Source organism: Neolamprologus brichardi, chromosome 7 (genome assembly GCF_056152115.1).
Source record: "Neolamprologus brichardi isolate AB-2024 chromosome 7, ASM5615211v1, whole genome shotgun sequence".
NCBI lineage: Eukaryota > Metazoa > Chordata > Actinopteri > Cichliformes > Cichlidae > Neolamprologus > Neolamprologus brichardi.
In genome coordinates this window covers 50,871,163-50,892,786 of record NC_142110.1, presented here as the reverse complement: position 1 = coordinate 50,892,786, position 21,624 = coordinate 50,871,163, and the positions used below count along the sequence as shown (strand labels likewise).

At 39.7% G+C, this 21,624-nt stretch overlaps 1 protein-coding gene across 2 annotated transcripts in view; it reads left to right on the top strand.

The window, feature by feature from the left end:
• The window catches only part of LOC118454644 (uncharacterized), a 42,143-nt gene extending 21,344 nt beyond the window's left edge, over positions 1 to 20,799 (top strand). For both annotated transcript variants that reach the window (XM_035910386.2, XM_035910385.2), the window contains exon 4: positions 19,782 to 20,799. In XM_035910386.2, the coding sequence (XP_035766279.2) occupies positions 19,782 to 19,971 (190 nt within the window). In that variant the 3' untranslated portion in view covers positions 19,972 to 20,799. The remainder of the gene's footprint in view (positions 1 to 19,781) is intronic.
• The last annotated feature ends 825 nt before the right edge of the window (positions 20,800 to 21,624 follow it).

Here is a 21,624-nt window from a genome sequence, read left to right as displayed (position 1 = left end):
GTCTGAACCTGTATGTAGCCTCAAGGCTTTCATTAAACATTGACAATTCTCTTCCATTATCATAACAGGGAGTGAGAAGACCTGACTGAATAGAATATAAAATGAATTTTCAGGGGGGAAAAACACAGAGAGGAAGAAAGAGGAGGAGGAGGAGGAGGAGGAAAAGAGTGCATCTGTACTTGAAGAAGCAATGGAGCAAAGCGGGGAGGAAGATGAAACACAAAACCTACTTTTATGAAACATAAACCATACAAAGTCTAATTTAGTGACAGAGGGACCTGAGTGTGTTTGTGTAAAAGAGAGTGAGCAGACGTCGTCCAGACTTGACTGTCACATACAGCGTCAGTCTCACAAATCAAGCAAACTCCATCTGTTCCACCATTAATCTGATTTGCTTCTACATTGCAGGGCCAAGTCTGCAATTATTTAAGTGAATGGTCCTTATTTTGAGGGGTTCCTCCAGTCCCGTGACATCATCTGTGCGGCAGCAGTGACAGTTTCGGGAGCAATGTAGTACTAGTGCTGTGATTTGTGACCTCAAAGATGGTGTAAAGAACCCTCCACTGAGACAGAGCTTCCTCTGCTGATGCTAACATGCCTGTAGAGTCTCGTCTCTGTAAAGTCTCGTGGCAGGTTTCTGCTTGTTTTTTCTTTTTTACTGTTTATTTTATTTTATGGTCCACAATTTTTTTAACATTCTGGTGTGATGTCAAAGCATTATCAACTGCAGCGCACACCTTTTTTTTTACAACCCAATGAACACCTGCTTATTCATCACCAAACAGCAGGCAGATGTAATTAAGGTCCATCCACTTATCTAGCAATTTGCTTGTCACCGCTGGGCACTAGTTGATATTTCAGATTCCACTTGCATAGCTCACCCTCGAATATATTTTATATTTCATCATATGTGAGTCAGTGACATCCTTTGATCCTATATGTTTCACTTCCATCACACTAAATAAAGTTTCCTTTATTACCAACTAATTTTGCAGCATCAGATGTTATTCTACCTTTCATTATTTCAAGAAGATGAATCACGTTCAGTGTAATTTTGTGTGTAAAAGACCATTTAGCTGATAAACATAGACAAGTAGTAAACAGCGTCTGAAACAGTGAGTGTGAATATTGCCCATTCGTGTCTTAGAAAACAGGATTTATCAGAACCAGTGAAAATTATGAAACACTATCAATGCAAGCCTTACATGTCAAACGGTGTTCTGTTTCTCTCGTTGCGTGTTTTCCACCATCTTTTAAATTACTGCCATCTTGTGGCCACAGTTGGCTATTGTCTCTGGAAGCAGGCTTAACTCTGCTTTAATACAATTCCTCTGGAATCTGTAGTATTTGCCAGTTTTATGGAAATGTCCATGTCCTTTTAAAAAAAGGCTGGAGTTGGGCGAGCCATAAATAAACAGAATAGCTCTTAGACATGATATATTCAAAAATAATTTAGTTACCAGTCAAAACAATTTTAACTGAATCCTGAGGCTAAAGCTGTCAATATCCAGTATCCAGGTGTATCCTGATCTAAACTGCCAATAACTGAGCTTGGATTTTATGGATGTCTTTTACATCCAGATTGTGGGCACTCCATGGGAAATTGATCCAAACATACAAGCATGAATTCTTTACTGTACAACATAAGCAAATGGGGGGAAAAAACTAGAGAGAGAAACAGAGAAAGACATGTAAATGGAAAGTGATAGAAAGACAACAAAAAGCTGATACCTGGTATATTGCGGATGTAACTGGAGATGACACGTTTTTGTCTCTCTAAAGAAAGATTTGTCAGAGTCTTGACAGTGACCTTTTGCTAACAACCCCATCAGAGCTTTAAGACCTGTGTTGATGTTGGGGCATGTGTGTGCACATGTGCACGTCTTCCCCCCGTGGATGAGCCTGATAATGGAGAAGTGGTGTGTGTGAAATGTGTAAAGGGCAAGGCAGGCAGTTCTTCTGCAGTAATCCATCTTTACTTCAGGGCTGAGCCATGGATCAACAGGCATCTCGCGGGGGAGAGGGAGAAAACACACTGTAGGCATCAATCTCATTCATATGAATCTACACAGTCGAAATGTTCAGCCAGCTGGAGCACGAGATTTTCACAGTGAGAAAACAAGAAAATAGACATGAAGAGCATTATTGGCTCTACATACTTATTTTTTTTTTATCTTGAACTGCTGACAGCACTACAGCTAGGTCAGAAAAGGCGCCGTGGTATGTGACGTGTTCATAGTGCATACATTGAAAACATGTTTGTCCCAGACCATTCAGAGGAGATGCGAAAGCATAAAATTGTTTTATGTCCTTACAAATGTGTATCCATCCACTCGTGAGTTTGTTTGTGTGTGGAAATGACAAATATAAACCTGGGTGTGAAACAGAAGGGTGAGAGACACACCAAGAAAAACAGGAGAGCGAAAACCCTTGTTCATGCTGCTAATCACATACCGAACTTGTGCCAACAGTGAGTGCCAGATGGTGCCCATCACCATTGTGCCATGTCTTTGAAACGGGGAGGAGAGAGGAAGATCAAGAGTGGCATGTGGAACAGGGAAGCTCTGCCTAATGTGGATGATGTGTCATATAAATAATAATCAGGCTAGAATCTCACCCACAGCTAAATTAGATCCCTAAAGCTCATCCACTAGCACCCACTCTCAATCTTCTCCCTGCTTTGGCACTGTGCCTCTGTCATTATCAGAGATGATCAATAGATGCGATATTAAAAGCTAAACGCTAACTCTGGAATTCTTTTTTCCATTGCTCTAATAGTATTCATGGGGACCACTTTATTTTGGGTGATATAAGTGGTAATTGTCTGCTTGATTGAGGATGATAAGTCAGTGTATAATGTTTTATAGGCCCATTATAGTGTTGTTTTTGAGTTGGCAATTTGTATGAATATCCCTTTGGTTGGTGTTTCACTTCCAACATAAACTCTGGGGCATGATAGAAATTAAACATCAGTAGATCGTGATCTCCATTCTCATTACAGACAAATATGTTTATACCTCTCCTAAACTAAACTCTGGAAGACAAGATGAAAAACAATGCTATAGAGCCGATTTTTATTAAAGTAACACTACAGCTTCACCATTTTGATCAGCCTTACTTCATGTAAAATCAACTGGCATATTCTACCAGCCAATTCTGTTAGTGCAACAATCCTTCACCCCGGTATCACGGCAAAACGTGTAATAGACACGCTGGTCCATTTCACACTTTGCCTCTCTAAAACATGAAATGGATACGCATGCAGAAGTTGCATTAGTGCATGCAATTGGTGCAATACCAGCAGGGTAAATCTCTTGCTGGTAATCTCCCTGCATTACCAGCAGAGGGAGATAATATATTTAAAGCCACAAAGTCCGTAGTGAGCAAAAAATTTATTAAGTATATTTCAGGGTCCTTCATCGTCAGAATCGATTGACTTGAAATAAAAAATGTCCTTCTGCTATTAATGCAGCTTTAAGCAACTTCTGCAACTTCACATTTTGGAGAGGAAAAGCCTGAAGGGAACACAGTGGACCAGCGTGTCTATTAAACACGTTGTTGGGGTTGAAGCCTCCCAACCTCAATGCCCATTAAGGTTGCTTTTCACAAATCTTCACTATCTAGTGACGACTGGATTTAGAAAGAAGTGAAGGTTTTCTTATAAATAAATGACCTTGAGCATCATGGTTGCAAAGTTAAACATGCTAAAGTTATATAACAGTAACAGTATAAAAAAATCTTGTATTTGGAGCAGGAAACAAAACATTATGTTCCATGATAAAATCCAGTGTTGGCTTACCCAGCCATCTTTCCCAACCGTCTCCACGAGCCCTTTGGTGGCTCAATACCTAAATCATCTCACTTCTTCCTTTACTCGCAGTAGTTACCTTTACTTTTGTTAGTGTGAGTCATGGGCAGTGTTGGTCAAGTTACTTGAAAAAAGTAATCAGTAACTAATTACAGATTACTTCCCCCCAAAAATAATCCCGTTACTTTACTGATTACTTATTTTCAAAAGTAATTAGTTACTTAGTTACTTAAAAAATATATATATTTACAACCTGAATAGGTAATAAAGCAATAGGCATTTCAGCCAATTCTATTTTTTCTGCATAATCCATCATATAAAATGTAATCAAATGAAAATGTCTCTTTTTGAAACTAGTTTTATTAGTTTTAATCTTTTAACTTTAATGCATAAAGCAAACATTAAATTATATGCAACATTCTCTGAATGGAAGAAATTTGTTTAACATTTAAATCTATTTTCTGCATATTCCAGCATATAAAATAGTTATTTGTGTTTACACTCACTCTTCCGAATAGATGCACGTAAAACACAGCAGAAAATAAATAAAATCAAAGACTCAGCAGTCCTGTTGCTCTATTTTCACCTGTATAGCAGGAGTGACAGGCGGAGGTTTGCCCTGGTGCAGGTGTGCTGCAGCGGTCAGTGGAAGGATCTGGGAGTTTCTTTGTGAATTTCTTTGTCTAAAAGGGAAGTAAACATTGCTAATAATCCATATTAGCTGCAGCTGTGCACAAATCTTCCAGCTCATCTTAGCCGCAATCTTTCATTACCTTGAAATGTTGATGCAACAAAACCACACCCCTTTATGCAGAGCAAGCTACTAAAATAGTATATGTTTATGAATGGCTATGACAGATATAAAGATGGATTGATCCTAACTGCTAGTTGGTTTTTTGGGGTTTTTTTGACAAGTGGCAAGCTGCCACCATGCCATCACACCTCTATCTTTCAGATCTCCTCAATCACCATTCATCCATCAGAGCCTTCCGCTCCAGCAGCTATCACTCAATACCTCAGCGGTGCTGAAGACAAACTGGCACTGTGTGCAACCAGCCATCACTTTATGCCTTTGAATTCCCCCTCAGCTGACTTACTGTACAGTTGCTGTGTTGTGGTAATGTTATGGACAAACCTTTGGAGCAACGAGAGAACTTTGCAGTTCTTTTATGTGCAACATTGCTGAGTTCTGGATAAGTATTGATTGTAGGCGGGTGCTGAAGAAAAATCCTGGCTTGAGTGTTAGGACAGACTGGGTAAGCACGCCTCATCACATATGCTGCACTAAATTTGGCCCACAACAGCTCAGAGAGACTGAGCAGTAAATTTTGGTCCAATTTTCTCAATACCAGCACTCAGCTCATATCAACACAAATCTACACTGCTTTGTGTTTGACCACTATTACACACTGGAGCTGTGCTTATACTCAGAATTACAGCTCGGCTGAATTGAAATGACATCCACCATCCAACTTTCCTGCTCAGTTGTCCAGAAATGGTGCTGTATAGGCAAAGTGCAGACATGTGAAAGATTTACCATTAAAGCCCCCCCACTCCCAGTATCCATTTATTCTGATGTCTGTGATGGAATTCAGGGCTTTTTTGTTTCTTCCAGCTTTTAAGGTATAATACACTTGAAAAGTGCTGTACTCATTCTTTCTTTCCTTATATTCAGTGGCATATGGTGACTTTTACACTGCTCAAGCACCTAGCCATAAAAAGCTGCATGGCTAGGTGCTTAATTTTGGTAGTGGGACTGAAAACACCTGAGTTCAAAGATTAAGAGATGTGGAGCAATGCTTTTGTCCATATAGTGTATATGACATTGCTGACTGTCAATATCTACACGTGGTTAAAAATATAAATGAAAACTTAATGTGGCAGTGTAACTGGTATGTTGACACAGTAGCAAAACAGCCAGTTAAACTTGGTACTTCCGGTGAATCAAGTGATATCTCATACATGTATGAACCCTGTACCTGTTCAACTTTTTATCATACTCTGTGTCCTTTCTCCATCATTTGAATCTAATGATAACAGTCTACTAATAACAGTCTGCTACGTCACACATTGTGGTCAAGGTGATCAGCGTGACAAATCTTGCTTGTTAAGATGCTCAATCACAGAGTAATTTGCTTGGTTACTTCACTTTTGCTAACTATCATTCCACACATATCTTCACATGTGTATAATAACACACAGATCATAACTAATCTCAGAGCAGTGAAAGAAGCAGAGCCAGAAGTAGCTTGTTTAATATGCTGGTCAACTGTCTGTGTGTATTAAACGAACAGAGAACAGAGGTTTATTCACGATATGCATGACAGGCAATGCCGTTTGTCTCTCAGCTCACAAAACACAAGTCTGTGTTAATGGGACACAGATACGCCCATGAAAATGACAGAAACTATAGATTCCAATAACTCAAAGTCAAGCTAACTTCTAAAATCAACAGCCCACTGCAGCCATAAGATGGCAGTAATTTAAAGGACAGATGCAAACTGGGACAAGACACTGGGTGAAATGAAAGAGATTGTTTTCACTTTGTGTGTTTTTAGAGTTCAGTGGGCAAGCAGTGCTTGACTTGCTTGCCCTTATAACAATAAGATTACTTGTTAACTAACCCTCCACAATTACCCTCATTTTACATGACTTATTACTTTTGTTTTCTGTCTTATACGTTTATTCTTTTTGTCTCTCTGTTGTTATCACGGTCATTTGTAAACATGACTTTTCAGGAAAATTGCTTAGTATAATTATACCTGCTCAGAACTAAAATGAATTGAATGGGCTGCTAGCACAACTTCAGTGGAAGAATAGAACGTATAAAAGATGGATATAGCTGCTGTGACATCACTCATTGGTTTCTGAAGTGCAGCTTTGTAACCTCAAGAACTGAGATGAGACAAATGGGGGTGGGTTTGATTGTCACAGACAAGTAATTAGTCAATGAATGTGTGGATACAGACAACGAAGCATGGCATGACCAAGATTTATAAAATAGACCTAATTCTAACTCGGTGTGACCCAAAATGAGTGACTTAGCCCATAGAAGCTACAGGAAAGTGTAATTTTAAATGTAATTTGCTTGGCAACTATATCTGGTCAACATATGTAGTGGATTTAGCAGAACCAGACATTGTTCTTGCCTTTAGAAAATGGTAGGGAGCATTCACAGCTACAAATACTCATTTTTCAGTGAGTAAACAAAGAGTTTCTGAAGAATATATCAGAGTTGTCAGCTGGATGTGTAAAAGTTATCAGAGCACAACAGCTGTCTCTGGGGAAATATCTTCTGCCCTGACCTCTGTAAAGACCTTCCTGATGAGTTTGGTCAATCAGTTTCACATCATAGTGAATAAAACATTAATTCAATTTTGTTAGCCAATAATTAATTGGTTTCAAAACACCAGTGTTGTTGTCGAAAACACTCATCTCAAACTTTCAAAACAGGCCTTCACAAACCATTGGGTAACATAGCGATGGCTACGTTATAACATCTATAGGCATGATGGATCAGTTAGCATAACTTAATTTCTATAAAGAGCAAATTCTGGTGTCATTTCATTTTGCCTGTAAGGTGGCTGTGTTGCTTTACAGTTCACCTCCTCTGTTATGCTACATTTAATAATCGAGTTGCTCAAAACAGCTCATGACAGAGGCAGTTAGGTGATAGCAGCATGCATGCACAGTGACCTCCCAAAGTAATTCAGTAATGAATGTGAATTCACAGCAGGCAGCTCTTTTCCCACAGAGCAGACCATGAATGCAAAGGACAGCCAGCCTCACTCTTGGCTGATGGTTTAGTGTATGTAAAGCTTTGTCTCATTTATACACTTTGTACACCATCATCCCATGGTACAATGAGCTCTACAGAGTAAACAAAGCACTAAGACTTAGACTACAGTAGCGGGTCAAGTCTTAAGCTGATAGAGGCTAACTCTGTAAGCTCCTGGACAGCAGCTGCTTTCATTTCTTCATCCCTAGCTTATGCTTCCTGACCAATCAATCTTAACCTGACTTGCTCTTTATTTAAAACACTGTGCAGATGCAGTGGATTTTAAAAAAAACCCCAACAACTTAAACATTTTAGATGTTTACATTTTATCTCGTCTTTTTAATAAAAAACAGTTTATGTTACTTATTCATGCACATGAAGCGAAATACAAACAAGGTGAGATGGGTCCTTTTTTCTCACTGGGATTAGCTGTGTGTTGATTTTTGAAAAACAAAGCACTTTTGAAAGTGCCAGCGGTCTCTAATAAGGTCACATTAGTCAAATCTGTGTGGGTAATTGCTATAAAAATGTAAATATTGGGTATTCATTATTTGAGTTGTGAAAGAAAAGCTATAGAGAGGATAGAGAATTATGTTAAAGTTGCACAAGGTTAAAACATCCACAACAGGTTTGCTTTTGTTTATTCTGAATTGCTGCCAAGAACTTCAGCACTTAGTTATGCAGCCAAATGTGCCGACCTTGAAAAAAGTCACATTCATATCCAAATACAAATAGCTTCAATACATCATATTGCTCTGTCGTTTGCAAAGACGTTTTTTGCTGTAAAGTGATCTCAGTGCTGATGGCGTGCGTTTAGACATTTAGCATCCTATGATTAGCATAATTATAGAGTCAAACCCTATCATGGACAGCATAAATCTGTGATGATGTGTCCCTGAGGTATTATTCATGTATCCAGTGTCTTTCATTTCTTGTTCAGTCACACAGTCTCCTTTCAGTGAGCCAGTCTCAGTCTGCTGTAGGCATCCGTCTCAGCTGGTTCTTGCCCGAGTCGGCTATCTTGTTAGTGAAGCCTGCTGTATCTTCAGATTTTTAATTAGATTTCTTCCAGACCTCTTTGAGTTTGATAAATTAAGATCTGGAACTTACTGGTGTCACTGTGTTTCTGTCCAATACAAAAACTCCTCGGATAGCTTTGTGATTACACTGGGATCAACCCCAGTTCAGGCCTTCAGAGGAAACATGTTTCATCCAGCTGTCAATAAAGTGAATCTGACGACAACAACAAAACTTGGTTGTAACCTGGCAGACTGCTTGTCATGCTTGAGCTCTCATCTTAATGGTCTCATTATCTTTAGATGTAAAACAATTTCTCATGATCATTACTTAATTATTTGAAGCTCTTATTTAGTTTCAAAGTCCTCCATCCCAAGATACTTATTTGAAGATGTTGTTTTCAAATGCCAGACATTTCTTAAATTTTCCCTATTATATGTCTTGAGATGCAGAGACTAACTTCAGAGGAGCTATGGATTGAAATGCCACACTCTCTAAACCAAACCAGTGTCTGTATATGTACTATGTTCAATTTATATTAATGTCATCATACTCAATTAGCTGCTACTTACTAAATGAGCACTTGTGAGAAAGGTGTGAATACATATAAGTGGTTCAAATTATTGTGTGTACCAATTATAGACAAATAAAGCATAAATGTAAAGATAGCTTTTTGGAACTATAGTACTGCTTTTCTCACAGCCAGTTTTGAACATTACAGTGCAATTAGTCTACTAATGTAGGCTAACTGGTCAATAATACTAATGATAGTACTAATAACCAATACAATACAATTTTATTTATATAGTATGTTTAAAACCAGGGGGTACACCAAAGTGCTTCACAGTAAGGAATAACGGTAAATGATTACACTGAACAGAAAGTCATTAAAACAAGGTAAAATAGAGAAAACAGAGAACAAACAAAAGCATAAGTAGTGTAGAGATAGGGAGAAATCATGATTATCCAGAGAAATGAGTAGCGATAAAGCAATTAATGAGCGGTGAGAATTAGCGAGTCGGAAAAGCCAGGTTGAATAGGTACGTTTTCAAGCGTGCTTTAAAGGATTGAATAGAGTCAGAGGCACGAATGGTAGCAGGAAGACTATTCCAGAGGTTTGGTGCTACAGAGGCAAAGGCACGATCACCCCTAGTCTTCAGACGGTGCCTGGGCTGGGCCAGAAGTAACTGACCAGATGATCGTAAAAAACGGCTGGGAGTATAGAGACTGAGGAGGCCGGTGAGATAGTCAGGGGCAAGGTTATTTAGGCATTTGAAAGTAAGCAGCACAACTTTAAAATCAGTCAGAGAGCACTGGAGTAATAGAGGCAAACTTTCTAGTTCCGGTTAGGAGACGAGCCGCAGCATTCTGAACGAGCTGTAATCGGTGGAGGTGAGCGAGCTGGAGTCCAGGGTAGAGAGAGTTACAATAATCTAATCTGGAGGTCACAAAGGCGTGTATCAGTTTTTCGAGTTCTTTGTACAGTATTAAGTGTTTGACTTTTGAAATTTGGCGCAATTGGAAGAAGCCAGATTTAACCACTGAGGAAACCTGTTTATGCAGCTTAAGTGAACTATCCAGGCAAATACCTAGATTACTTACAGTATCTGTAAGAAAGCAAGCAAAGGGAGGAGGAAGGTTTTATTCACCAACGACCTTGTGTTTAACAATGCCATCCAGCTCTTAGTCTCCTAGTCCCTGACAGAGGTGCGTCTCAGCGTGCTTAGGTGCCTGCGTTGAGCGCGAGTCCCAGAGGTCCCAATCTAGGTCAGAAGCGGCGAGCACACCGGAGAGGTCGGATAAAATTGAAGTCCAACTGGGCAGATCCAGCGATGGCTGAGCAGTTTGAAGGATGGCCGGTGGTGGGAGGTGAATGGAAGTTGCAGAAATTCCGGGGTGGGAGAGGAGTTAGCCGCGGCATGTGCCTTAAGTAAGGCTTTATTGTGAACAAGTCAAGAGAAGATCAGTAATTCAGCTGAAGCACCACCAAATCAATGTTATACAAATATCCTAAGAGAACGATGTGGTTGCCTTTGTAGTTCAGCATCAAAATGTCAAAGAAGTTGATCATTGCGGTGAATAATCAGCTTGTTCTATATGAACAAACACACACCTAGCTAGCCAAGATGTCGCCTTCACAAGCAGTCAGCAACCAGATTTGTTGTTAAAAAGTACCAACGCGTTACTTCCTTTATTTTGCAATAATCTGATCTATTTTTCTCACTTTATGAGAGACAGTCTGACACAACTTGTATTTTCCCAACTCTTGTCCATCTATAGTTCCGTTTTTTTTATTGTTTTGTGTCCAGTTTTGATTAAGGACATGATGTTGGGGTTTCACCCATGTTTGCTGGGAATATGTCCATGTGAATCCTGCCTCATGTCTGTCTTTTGGCTGTTGCGTAATTAATGTGTAAAATCAAAATGACAAATGCGCATCATGGTGCATAATGTCATTAATACTTACAACAAAGGTATTTCAGTACAATTAAAACCCCATCAAGATGAATAAAAATGTAAGTACAGTGGTCCCTCGTTCATTGCGGGAGTTAGGTTCTAAAAATAACCCACGATAAGTGAAATCCGCTAAGTGGCCAACTTAATTTTTTTACAATTATTATAGATGTTTTATGGCTGTAAAACCCCTCACTACACACTTTATACACTTTTCTCCAACAGGATTGGACATTTTCACACTTTTCTCTATGGTTTAAACTCTAAATGTTCAGTCCAGTATTATAGAATAAAACCAAAGGCAGCCGTGCCTTTGACAGTGCAAAATGTTTCATCAACATTTGTCAGGGAAATGGGTATTGGGTATACCCATATAAATGGGTATTGTTGGAGAAAACTTACAAACATACAGTACAGCATTTCAGGGTCACACGGCTAGCAATCGAAGACTTAGATAAATTTGACAAGCTGAATGCATTCTGTACTGTACAGGAGACACAGCACGAGGTGATTGACAATGGTTTACAGCCAATCAGAATGCAGAACACAATGCGCTGTTTAAAAAAACAAACAAAAAGCATGCAAAATTGCACCAAAAAAAAAAGCCGTGAAACAGCGAGGCTGCAAAAGATGAACCGCATTATAGCGAGGGACCACTATACACCTTATGTCTCTTGAACGCCCCCTACAAAAAAAAAGCTATTTCAAAAATAAGACTTTAGATTAATAAACTTTATTTACTTTGTTTATTTCTATAATAGCTTTCTAAACTCAAAATACAAGGGCCTTCACAGAAACAGTAGCATTTAAAAACAATCCATAAATACAATAAAAATGGTGTGCATAGCACATTACAATTTAGTATCCATCAGCTTCAGCTCTATTTTGTGTTCAGTGCTACTAAAAAGATTTTAGCATGGCCACATCCAAAATTAAAACAGGGTCATTGTTATCATTATAGCAAGTTGTTCATAGAATTTGGCTCAAATTTTCTGTTGTTCAAAAGATAGTGCGGCCTTTCGTTGTGGATAGCGTGACTATGGAGTCCTGGTGCTGCGTTCATGTAGTTCTGTATTGTTTTCAGCTTACAAACCTGCTTCTCCCTCTCTCTCTCTCTCTCTCTCTCTCTCCCTCTCTCTCTCTCTCTCTCTCTCTCCCTCTCTCTCTCTCTCTCTCTCTCTCTCTCTCTCTCTCTCTGTGGTGGTTGGGGGAAGGGGGCGGAGGGTCATGTGGTCACGGAGACACCTGCTGTGGTGAGAAATGGTTTGCAGTATTTTGGCAGGTGTTTATGTGTTTGTCTGTCTGCATGTGCAGAGATTGCGATATCAGATTTTCACATCACGATGATCTTGGTCAAAATACTCCACTGTAATATCTCTAGAGAATTTGAAAACAATAGAAACAATGCTGTTATGTTGTATTTGTTTATGTCTGTTTTCTTTCTGGCAAATTTGACTCAAAATCCAAATGCGTGGAGGTGATGAGCATCTGTGATGATAACTAATCAAGCTTTTGTTTTTAAACATGAGTTATCGCCACAGCCTTGCTCACAACTGGACTGTAGATTATTACATTATATATAATATTATTATTAGGACATAAAATCAAAGAGGGAAAAACACACAGTTAACTTACAGTCATATGATAGTGGAAGAAATCCAGTACCAAGAGGACATTTGAGCATGGAAACTTCTATACTCCTAGAGCGCTGGTGATCACTGGTCAGATGCCCACCTATACTGGTGAACTGCTACATCTGTATGCAACCATGAGGTCTGAAAGGTCAGCTGATCAGAGCTTGTTAGGCATATTTTTACACTTCTATTTGTTGTATCTTATTTTATATTGTAAAGTACTATTTAAGTAAACTTCACTATTGACTTCCTACTGACTGGTCTCAAATAGTTTTCATCATACTTGTGGGACACATCCTTCATCCTCATCTGCTGTCCTCACCAGAGTTTAATTCTTTTTTGTTTTAATGTGTTACCTTTGGGCCATCTATTAAATAGATTTAAAGGTATCACCTGTTCTTTCTATGCAGATGATACACAGTTATTCAATTCAATTCAATTCAATTTTATTTATATAGCGCCAAATCACAACAAATGTCGCCTCAAGGCGCTTCATAGATACAGAGAAAAGCCCAACAATCATATGACCCCCTATGAGCAAGCACTTTGGCGACAGTGGGAAGGAAAAACTCCCTTTTAACAGGAAGAAACCTCCGGCAGAACCAGGCTCAGGGAGGGGCGGTCATCTGCTGCGACCGGTTGGGGTGAGAGAAGGAAGACAGGATAAAAGACATGCTGTGGAAGAGAGACAGAGGTTAATAACAGATATGATTAAATACAGAGAGGTCTATTAACACATAGTGAGTGAGAAAGGTGACTGGAAAGGAAAAACTCAATGCATCATGGGAATCCCCCGGCAGCCTACATCTATTGCAGCATAACTAAGGGAGGATTCAGGGTCACCTGGTCCAGCCCTAACTATATGCTTTAGCAAAAAGGAAAGTTTTAAGCCTAATCTTAAAAGTAGAGATAGTGTCTGTCTCCTGAATCCAAACTGGAAGCTGGTTCCACAGAAGAGGGGCCTGAAAACTGAAGGCTCTGCCTCCCATTCTACTTTTAAATATTCTAGGAACAACAAGTAGGCCTGCAGAGCGAGAGCGAAGTGCTCTAATAGGGTGATATGGTACTACAAGGTCATTAAGATAAGATGGGGCCTGATTATTTAAGACCTTGTATGTGAGGAGCAGGATTTTGAATTCAATTCTGGATTTAACAGGAAGCCAGTGAAGGGAAGCCAAAACAGGAGAAATATGCTCTCTCTTTCTAGTCCCTGTCAGTACTCTTGCTGCAGCATTTTGGATTAGCTGAAGGCTTTTCAGTGAGTTTTTTGGACATCCTGATAATAATGAATTGCAGTAGTCCAGCCTGGAAGTAATAAATGCATGAACTAGTTTTTCAGCGTCACTCTGAGACAGGATATTTCTAATTTTAGAGATGTTGCGCAAATGGAAGAACGCAGTCTTACATATTTGTTTAATATGTGCGTTGAAGGACATATCCTGGTCAAAAATGACTCCAAGGTTCCTCACAGTGTTACTGGAGGCCAAGGTAATGCCATCCAGAGTAAGAATCTGGTTAGATACCATATTTCTAAGCTTTTAAGCGCCGAGTACAATGACCTCAGTTTTATCTGAAGAAGCAGAAAGTTAGTGGCCATCCAAGTCTTTATGTCTTTAAGACATTCCTGCAGTTTAACTAATTGGTGTGTGTTATCTGGCTTCATGGACAGATAGAGCTGGGTGTCATCTGCATAGCAGTGAAAATGTATGCTATGTCTTCTAATGATGCTGCCTAGGGGAAGCATGTATAATGTAAACAGAATTGGTCCTAGCACTGAACCCTGTGGAACTCCATAATTAACCTCAGTGTGTGAAGAGGACTCTCCATTTACATGCACAAATTGAAGTCTATTAGATAGATATGATACAAACCACTGCAGTGCAATACCTGTAATACCTACAGCATGTTCTAATCGCTCTAATAGGATATTATTATTAATAGTTATGCTTTTTCTGTTTAGCCCAACAACAGAAACAGCCTTTCCTACTTCAATTAATGCTTCTCTGCCATTGCTAATTGGTTGTATTCAAATTTCATCCATCTCAGTTGTAGTAAAACTTAGGATCTAGTGCTTGGCACTGACATCGGCCCCATCGCCAGTAACATTAGATCATCCGCTAAAAAAACCTGGTATCATCATATTGTTATTATTACTTATTTGCTTACTTACTTATTACAGACTTGCAAAATTCAATTGCACTTTCTATGCAGTATTTCTAAGTGATGATCCTAGATACTTGTGCTTGTCGTTCATTTGACTCGAAGATCTTGTATATTCCCATTTAATACACCTCTAGTTCCTATATTAATTATAAGCATTACGTTACTCTCTGCTTCAAGAGAAAAACAAAATAAAACAGACATGTGGTGTAGTTACACCAGAAACGTGGGTCAAACACAATATTGTAAAAGTATATACATATACAAGCAGCAGTACATGGGTCAGTGTCTGGGAAAGATTGAATTCAAGATCCCTCATCATAGTTAATGGTTTACTGAAATAGACGTGCTCAACAAATCACACCAGGCTGGATAAAAGGGAGAATGAAATACTAGATTCAATCAACTGCCTTGGACACTCCTAACACTCTGTCTGTTTATATCCCATTTCAAAGCAGTTCAATCTGAATGTTAATCCAAAAGGAAAAGAGGGGCCTTTAAAAGTAAACGACCACAGTTTGGGACACTCTGTGACAGCAAAGCAGATGATGAGGCCATCTCACAACAATATTACCTCATGGTGCAGCCTGTTCTCCTGAGTACTAATATTACAGATTATCTGTGCGTATCAAGGTTTTGTAAGAGTGTATATGTGTGTGTGTGCATATACGTTTATCTTTTGTTTTGCATCTGTGGGTGTGGTGGCTCAACACTTGGCTCTCACACAGAGACTGCCTGTTCATCAAACCCTGTCGTAAGGAAATGTTCGGGGCTTTTTCTTTCTTTTTTCTTGAGGGATATTCAGTACATAGGAGAGAAAATTGCAAAGATATTTCGAGTTGATTGCCTTTACGCTGCTATATTTCTGCCCAATGTCTCTCCACTACTACTCAGCAAAACCACAGAGGAGAGATAGAGAAGGAATGATGATCTCCTGCTGGTGCACTTGAATGAATGTTTTATAGATAGAAGGATGAAAAAGAGATGAAGTAGTGTCCAATCTCTATGCCTATATATATATTTTTAAAATGTGGTTATAAAATATTATTTTTACCTTGTCTGTTTTTTTAATCATATTCAACCTGACTCCGTAACGCACTCATTTACAGAAAGTGTCAAACACGCAGCCAAGTATCATCCTCTTTTCCAACTGGAATTTCATCCGACTGATAGTCTGATAGTGTTAATAAAATTGTTAAGAACATTTCAATCATTCTACTTTGCTGCTAATTTTTCAAGTAGTTGATGGAAACAACCTTGAATTCTGTAACTACAAATCTGCTGATTCAATCCCCTGTAGAGATGCGCTGTGGTAGTGCTCTTGGGCAAGGTCACTGTCTCCCAAACTGAATGATTATAAAAGGCAGTTTCTACAATAAATCTGTTAGGATTGGACCAGCATGTGCAAAGTAAGGTCACTCAGTGGGAATGAACGGTATATTTACACTTTAACAATGTGAAATATCATATTTTTTACGTGATCTCAGTTGACTTTTGACGGGCTTTGATGTTGACACAGAAACTCGGATGTCTGTTGTTTCGGTCACTAATAAATGCCATTACATTACATTGCTCTTGGAACTGAAGAAGCTTCTTGGATGAGAGGTGAAAAGTCTTCAAGGAAACTTAAAGAAGTTCAGAAGCTTTTCTTTCTTTAGATGCTCCTTAGACAATGACTTAACTCCATATCCAATTTAAGGGTTTCCATGAGTGCAGGAGTCTATCCCAGCTGCCAAAGGTTGAGTGGTCGGGTACACCTCTAGGTTATCAGTCTGTCACAGGGCTAAGACATAGAGACAAATAACCTCACACTCACATTCACACCTATATACATATATATATATATATATATATATATATGTATATATATATATATATATATATATATACACACACACATATATATATATATAATGTGTGTGTGTGTGTGTGTGTGTGTGTGTGTGTGTGGAGGCTATGTCATGGTTTGGGCTTCCACTTCAGCTAGTTGCATTGGGGATCTTGTCAAAATGTATGGAATTATTAATGCAATATGGTTTTTGATCCATCATGCATTGTGCAAGTGTCTGATTAGCAACATCTTCAACTTTCAGTATGATAATGATTTCAAACACACTGCCAAAGTGATAAAAGAATAAACAAAACAATAAACAAAACGCACTGTAGATCTCACATTGTGAGAGCTGCTTTGATATATGGTTTGGAGATGTTGGCCCTGACAAAAGAGACAGAAGGCAGAGCTTGAGGTGCCAGAGCTCAAGGTGTTAAGAGTTTTTGTTGGGAATGACCAAGAGGGACAAAATTAGAAATGAGTACATCAGAGGGACAGCTCAGGTTGTTTGGAGACAAAGTTAGAGGCAAGGCTATGATTGTTATTGTATAAGAAGTACTCAACTGGCCATGCCAATAAAAATAAAAATCTGACTTTAAAACATGAAAAAAAACAAAAACACAAAAAGCAAAAACAGAGAATCATTAGCACGGCAAAGAACAAGCCCTTTATGACTGCACAGTGAGTCACGCATTATCTGGAAATGATCAAAAGAAGACAGCCTACGAGGTTTCACAACAGACATGCACACCTCTGGTCAACAAAAAGGTCAGGCTAGAAAAAAGAAAGAAAGAGCCTGGAACAAAGACTGTCTGATGTGAACCTTCACAAATTAAAGCTGAAACACGGCACTTATGATGCTGTATTGTTGTATTTCAGAAGGAATGTGCTAGAGAACAGAGCCCAAAGAACAAAAACATGTTACGGTTCTTTACTTAACTCGAGTATATGCATATTAAAGAAGACTTTTCTTTATTCATTACTGAATAACACATTTTTTTGTGTATCTATGTAATACAATTATACCGAACAGTGCTATGTACTAATTTTATATGCCTTGTAAAATGACTGCATCCATATGTAAATCTGCTTCTTCTCTCATCTTTTTGCAATGTCCAGAGATTGTGGCGAGCTCAGATGTGGGTGATTACCACCATAAAGCTGATCAGATCTGATCATCGCCATCATTCCTGACACTTTAAATTCAAGTGTGGCTGCACACGCACATTATTGCTTACAGTTCCACGACTATAAGAACACCCTCAGCTCTGCTCACAGTCTGCCGCTCTGCTTCAAAAGCGTGGCCATCATCGTACGGTGTGTAAAACGCACCTAATTGCTCACGGGCTGGAGGTGTGGCGGGGCGCAGCCTCCAGCTAAAAATTTGCAAAGACGTGAGCGGAGGACAGAAGAGGAGCACGGAGAAAGAGCTGTTAGGTTCACAGCTTCCTGCCTGCCACAGTTTGTGGGCTCAGTGTGCAGATACAGTAATTAAAGTTGAGGGTGGACAGTTCCCTACGATGCGCCTTGATCACGCAGAACCGTCGACCGAGGCTATTCATTTAAACAAGAAGGGAACGCAGCAGAAGCAAGACAAGAGCCACTGGGGAGCTCTATAGGGGAGCCGAGCTGTATGTTGGTACAAAAAGGGAGACTGCGAAGATGGTGCATTTTATTTACTCTGTTCATTTTAGGGCAATAAAAACTGGCAGAGACAGATAGAGACATAGTCTCCATCTCGTACTTTTCTACTGACTAGTGGCTCATTTTACACAGCTCTGGAGGTTTGTTTCCAGCTGTGAAACAGTCCCAGCTGTCGCAAAGGGCTTTAGTTGAAGTGAGTTTTTTTTTTACCTGCTGTAAATATCGACGAGGGAAGAAATCCTCTTCACTGCTCTTTTTACACACTCACACCCGTTACCTGCGTTGTGCTCCTGTCTGGAGTTTGATGTTTCATTTGTATTTTGGGAGGTTTTCTTTGTTTTCATTTTTCTTTTTTTGTGTCTGTGCGTTAGAATACCAGTGGGCCATCCAGAGTGGAGTGGCTGAGTGGCTGCGGTAGTGGGAGTTACAAAGCCAGATGGATATGAATGCAATAGCCCTCTTTGTTCTTGCCTGGAAACTCCTGGCCTTGCTGGTGCTGTTCCTGCCTCTGCTGCTGCTGAGCTCAGTGCTCCTCACTTCCTCTGCAGCACTTCTCTCATCGTATCCACATGTATGAGGGAGTCCTCTTTATTTCCAGCATCTGTGCTGTGATGAGAAACACCATCTAACTAGGCCACTGCATAATAAGCAAGAATAGCAGCAAAGTAAAATGGGGGGGAAAAAAAGAAAAGAGAAAAGGGGGGGGGGGGGGGGGGGAGAGAATCAGTTCATTGGGGAAATGCTTACCCAACATGTAACTGCTGACAAAAGTAATTCAGTAAGCAAATATTGTCCTTATTCCTTTATTGCGCATGCATTCATTTATTATTGCTTACCTTTACCTTTACAGTTCTGCAGAGGTGCATCAGAGTTCACGTCTCATTCTCGCGGTCAAGCCCCTGAGCTGTCATGTGATCTGAATGTGACTGACAATGCACCTTTGCTGACGTTTCCTTTGGAGCGCGTGTCAACTGCAGTCCTGGGGATCAGTGCTGGTGCTGCGACATTTCTGCCATCCTCAGCATTTTAGCGCTTGATTCACTTTGTCAACAGATTCATTATTGTCTGCGAGGAAGTTGTAGATGTGGGTCTCATTATCTCCTTCTTGCTTCAGTTTGATGCTTTGTCGTACGCGTTCTTTCCGGTAAATCACGCTGTTTAAAGAAGGTTTAAGTACCAGTTGTGTAATTTAGCACAACACATTTGGACGAGCCCATGGGAGGGGCCGGGGCAAGCTCCCCTCTGCTTTATGAAATCTCAGCAAGTGAGTTTCAGCTTGTTGTATTGTTTCCAAATAACTGCCATCAAGGTCGTGCAGCCAACTTTAGAGGTCATGTGTTGCGTTTACTGGTTGTTTCTGCTGCCCCCACATGGCCATCAAGTCAGTTATTGCAGGTCTAAATGTGAATTACGGACACTTTTCTGAACTGCCTCTGTTTCCCTTTCTATCTCCAGTGTAGAGCATGACTTTCGCCTGCAGGAAGGGCAGGTTGTACGCACGTGGAAGGTGGGCGACCCTCCAGAAGGCTCGCCACAGACACCCACACCCCAGCCCACGACACCTCACCAACAGGACTCCCCACAACCAGTGCAACCCCCTGCCACCACCAAGAAGAACCGGAAGAAGTGCTTCTGGTTCCTCTGAACACCGAGAGGATGGAGACATTTTTATACTATAATGCACTGAGTAACGATCTTAAAAAAAAAAAAAAAACAAAGAAAAAAAGATTACCTGCAGAGATTTGTTTAAAGGAATGTTAAATGAACGGGTGGATTAAAATGCAAATGTACAACTGTGGGTGGAGAAAGCGCTACAAAGGTTACAATTTAAGCTGTTTCTGCTGGAGTCTAAAATAATGGTTTGACTGGGAGGCACATGTTGTTACTGCTCTTAAAATGCCTCTTCAACGCTCACAGGTCTGACACCGGTGCAGGGAAGTAAAAAGTGCTGAAGTCAAATAAAAGTAAAAGTTCAGTCCACAATATGACTCACGGTTAGGAAGCAATTAGGAGATATAAAAAGAATATATGGCGGCTAAGGGGCACAGCACGAGCGGCAGTATAGCAGATACCATGGAGCATATTTATAAATGATGTAATGAACAGAGTTTTATGGGCAAAGAGATAAAGAGAAATAGGACTTATCTTCATTACTGGACTAATGAGGGTCAGAACACCAGCTTTTATATCCAGAGACATTTAAAAAAAGAGAGAGCGAGAAAATTATTATGACCTGTATTTAAAAGTTTTATTATAATGTAATTGATGAAAATAAAAAAAAAGACACTACATGTGTCTACATGCACATACAGCACACATGCCAACACACAGAAGAGCAAATAAATCCACATATTTACATAAATAAAGGCATATATGACTTGAGAGAATGGTGAGTTGAGTTCTGTATATGTCAGAGCCGTTTTGCTTGGATGCTATATTTCAGATATGGATTACTGCTAAATAAAAGTATTTTACCACAGCTCCTTGGTATCTCTTGTCATTCAGACTTCGGTGTGCTTTTTGCCCATCACAGTGCGCAGTGGAATTATTGTGACTGATGTAATTAATTAATAAATAATGGTGTAAGAATGTGAGCATGGAAACATGGCACCGTTGTAGCTGGTTGTGTTGGTGCTGCTTCGTGTATGGTTTTCACTTTAGCGTAAGTAGCAGTGTCCGGTTTGGGAGTTGAGTCATAGACTGTGTATAAATGATAGTCACTGTGACATCCCCCATATGTTTGAAGTTTCAAAATGATGCTCTACAGAGATTACAGTTTAGATTACAGGCTATACCTGGACAGAGGTTGCAGTACGATCACATAATTCAACATGTAACATATCCAGAACGTTTGCTGGGTCTCCCAGCACAGTCTCAAGAGCATGGATTTCTGGAGATTCCAGGAGACAGGCTATTACTACTACTATTAACCCATCAGCAGACTGGCATTTGCTAACTTGTGTAAGAAGGGAGAGGATGAGCAATGGCAGAGATACAAAATGACCTCCAGCAGGCTACAGGTGTGAATGTCTCTGACCAAACAATCAGAAACAGACTGATTCCCTCTGTGTTAGCTGCCCAGTACAATGGAGCCCGACTGGCATTTGCCATAGAATACCAAAACTAGCAGGTCCACCACTTCCACCAAATCAATTCCATCTGACATCCTTTCATTCCAAACACATTACCCAGTCCATATTTGTGTAAATATCAAGCATGATTTTTTTCCCCCATTGAGATCTTCAATTTTTTTCAGCAGTTTATATTTGAATGAGCGGTGCCTTATCAACAAGCTGCA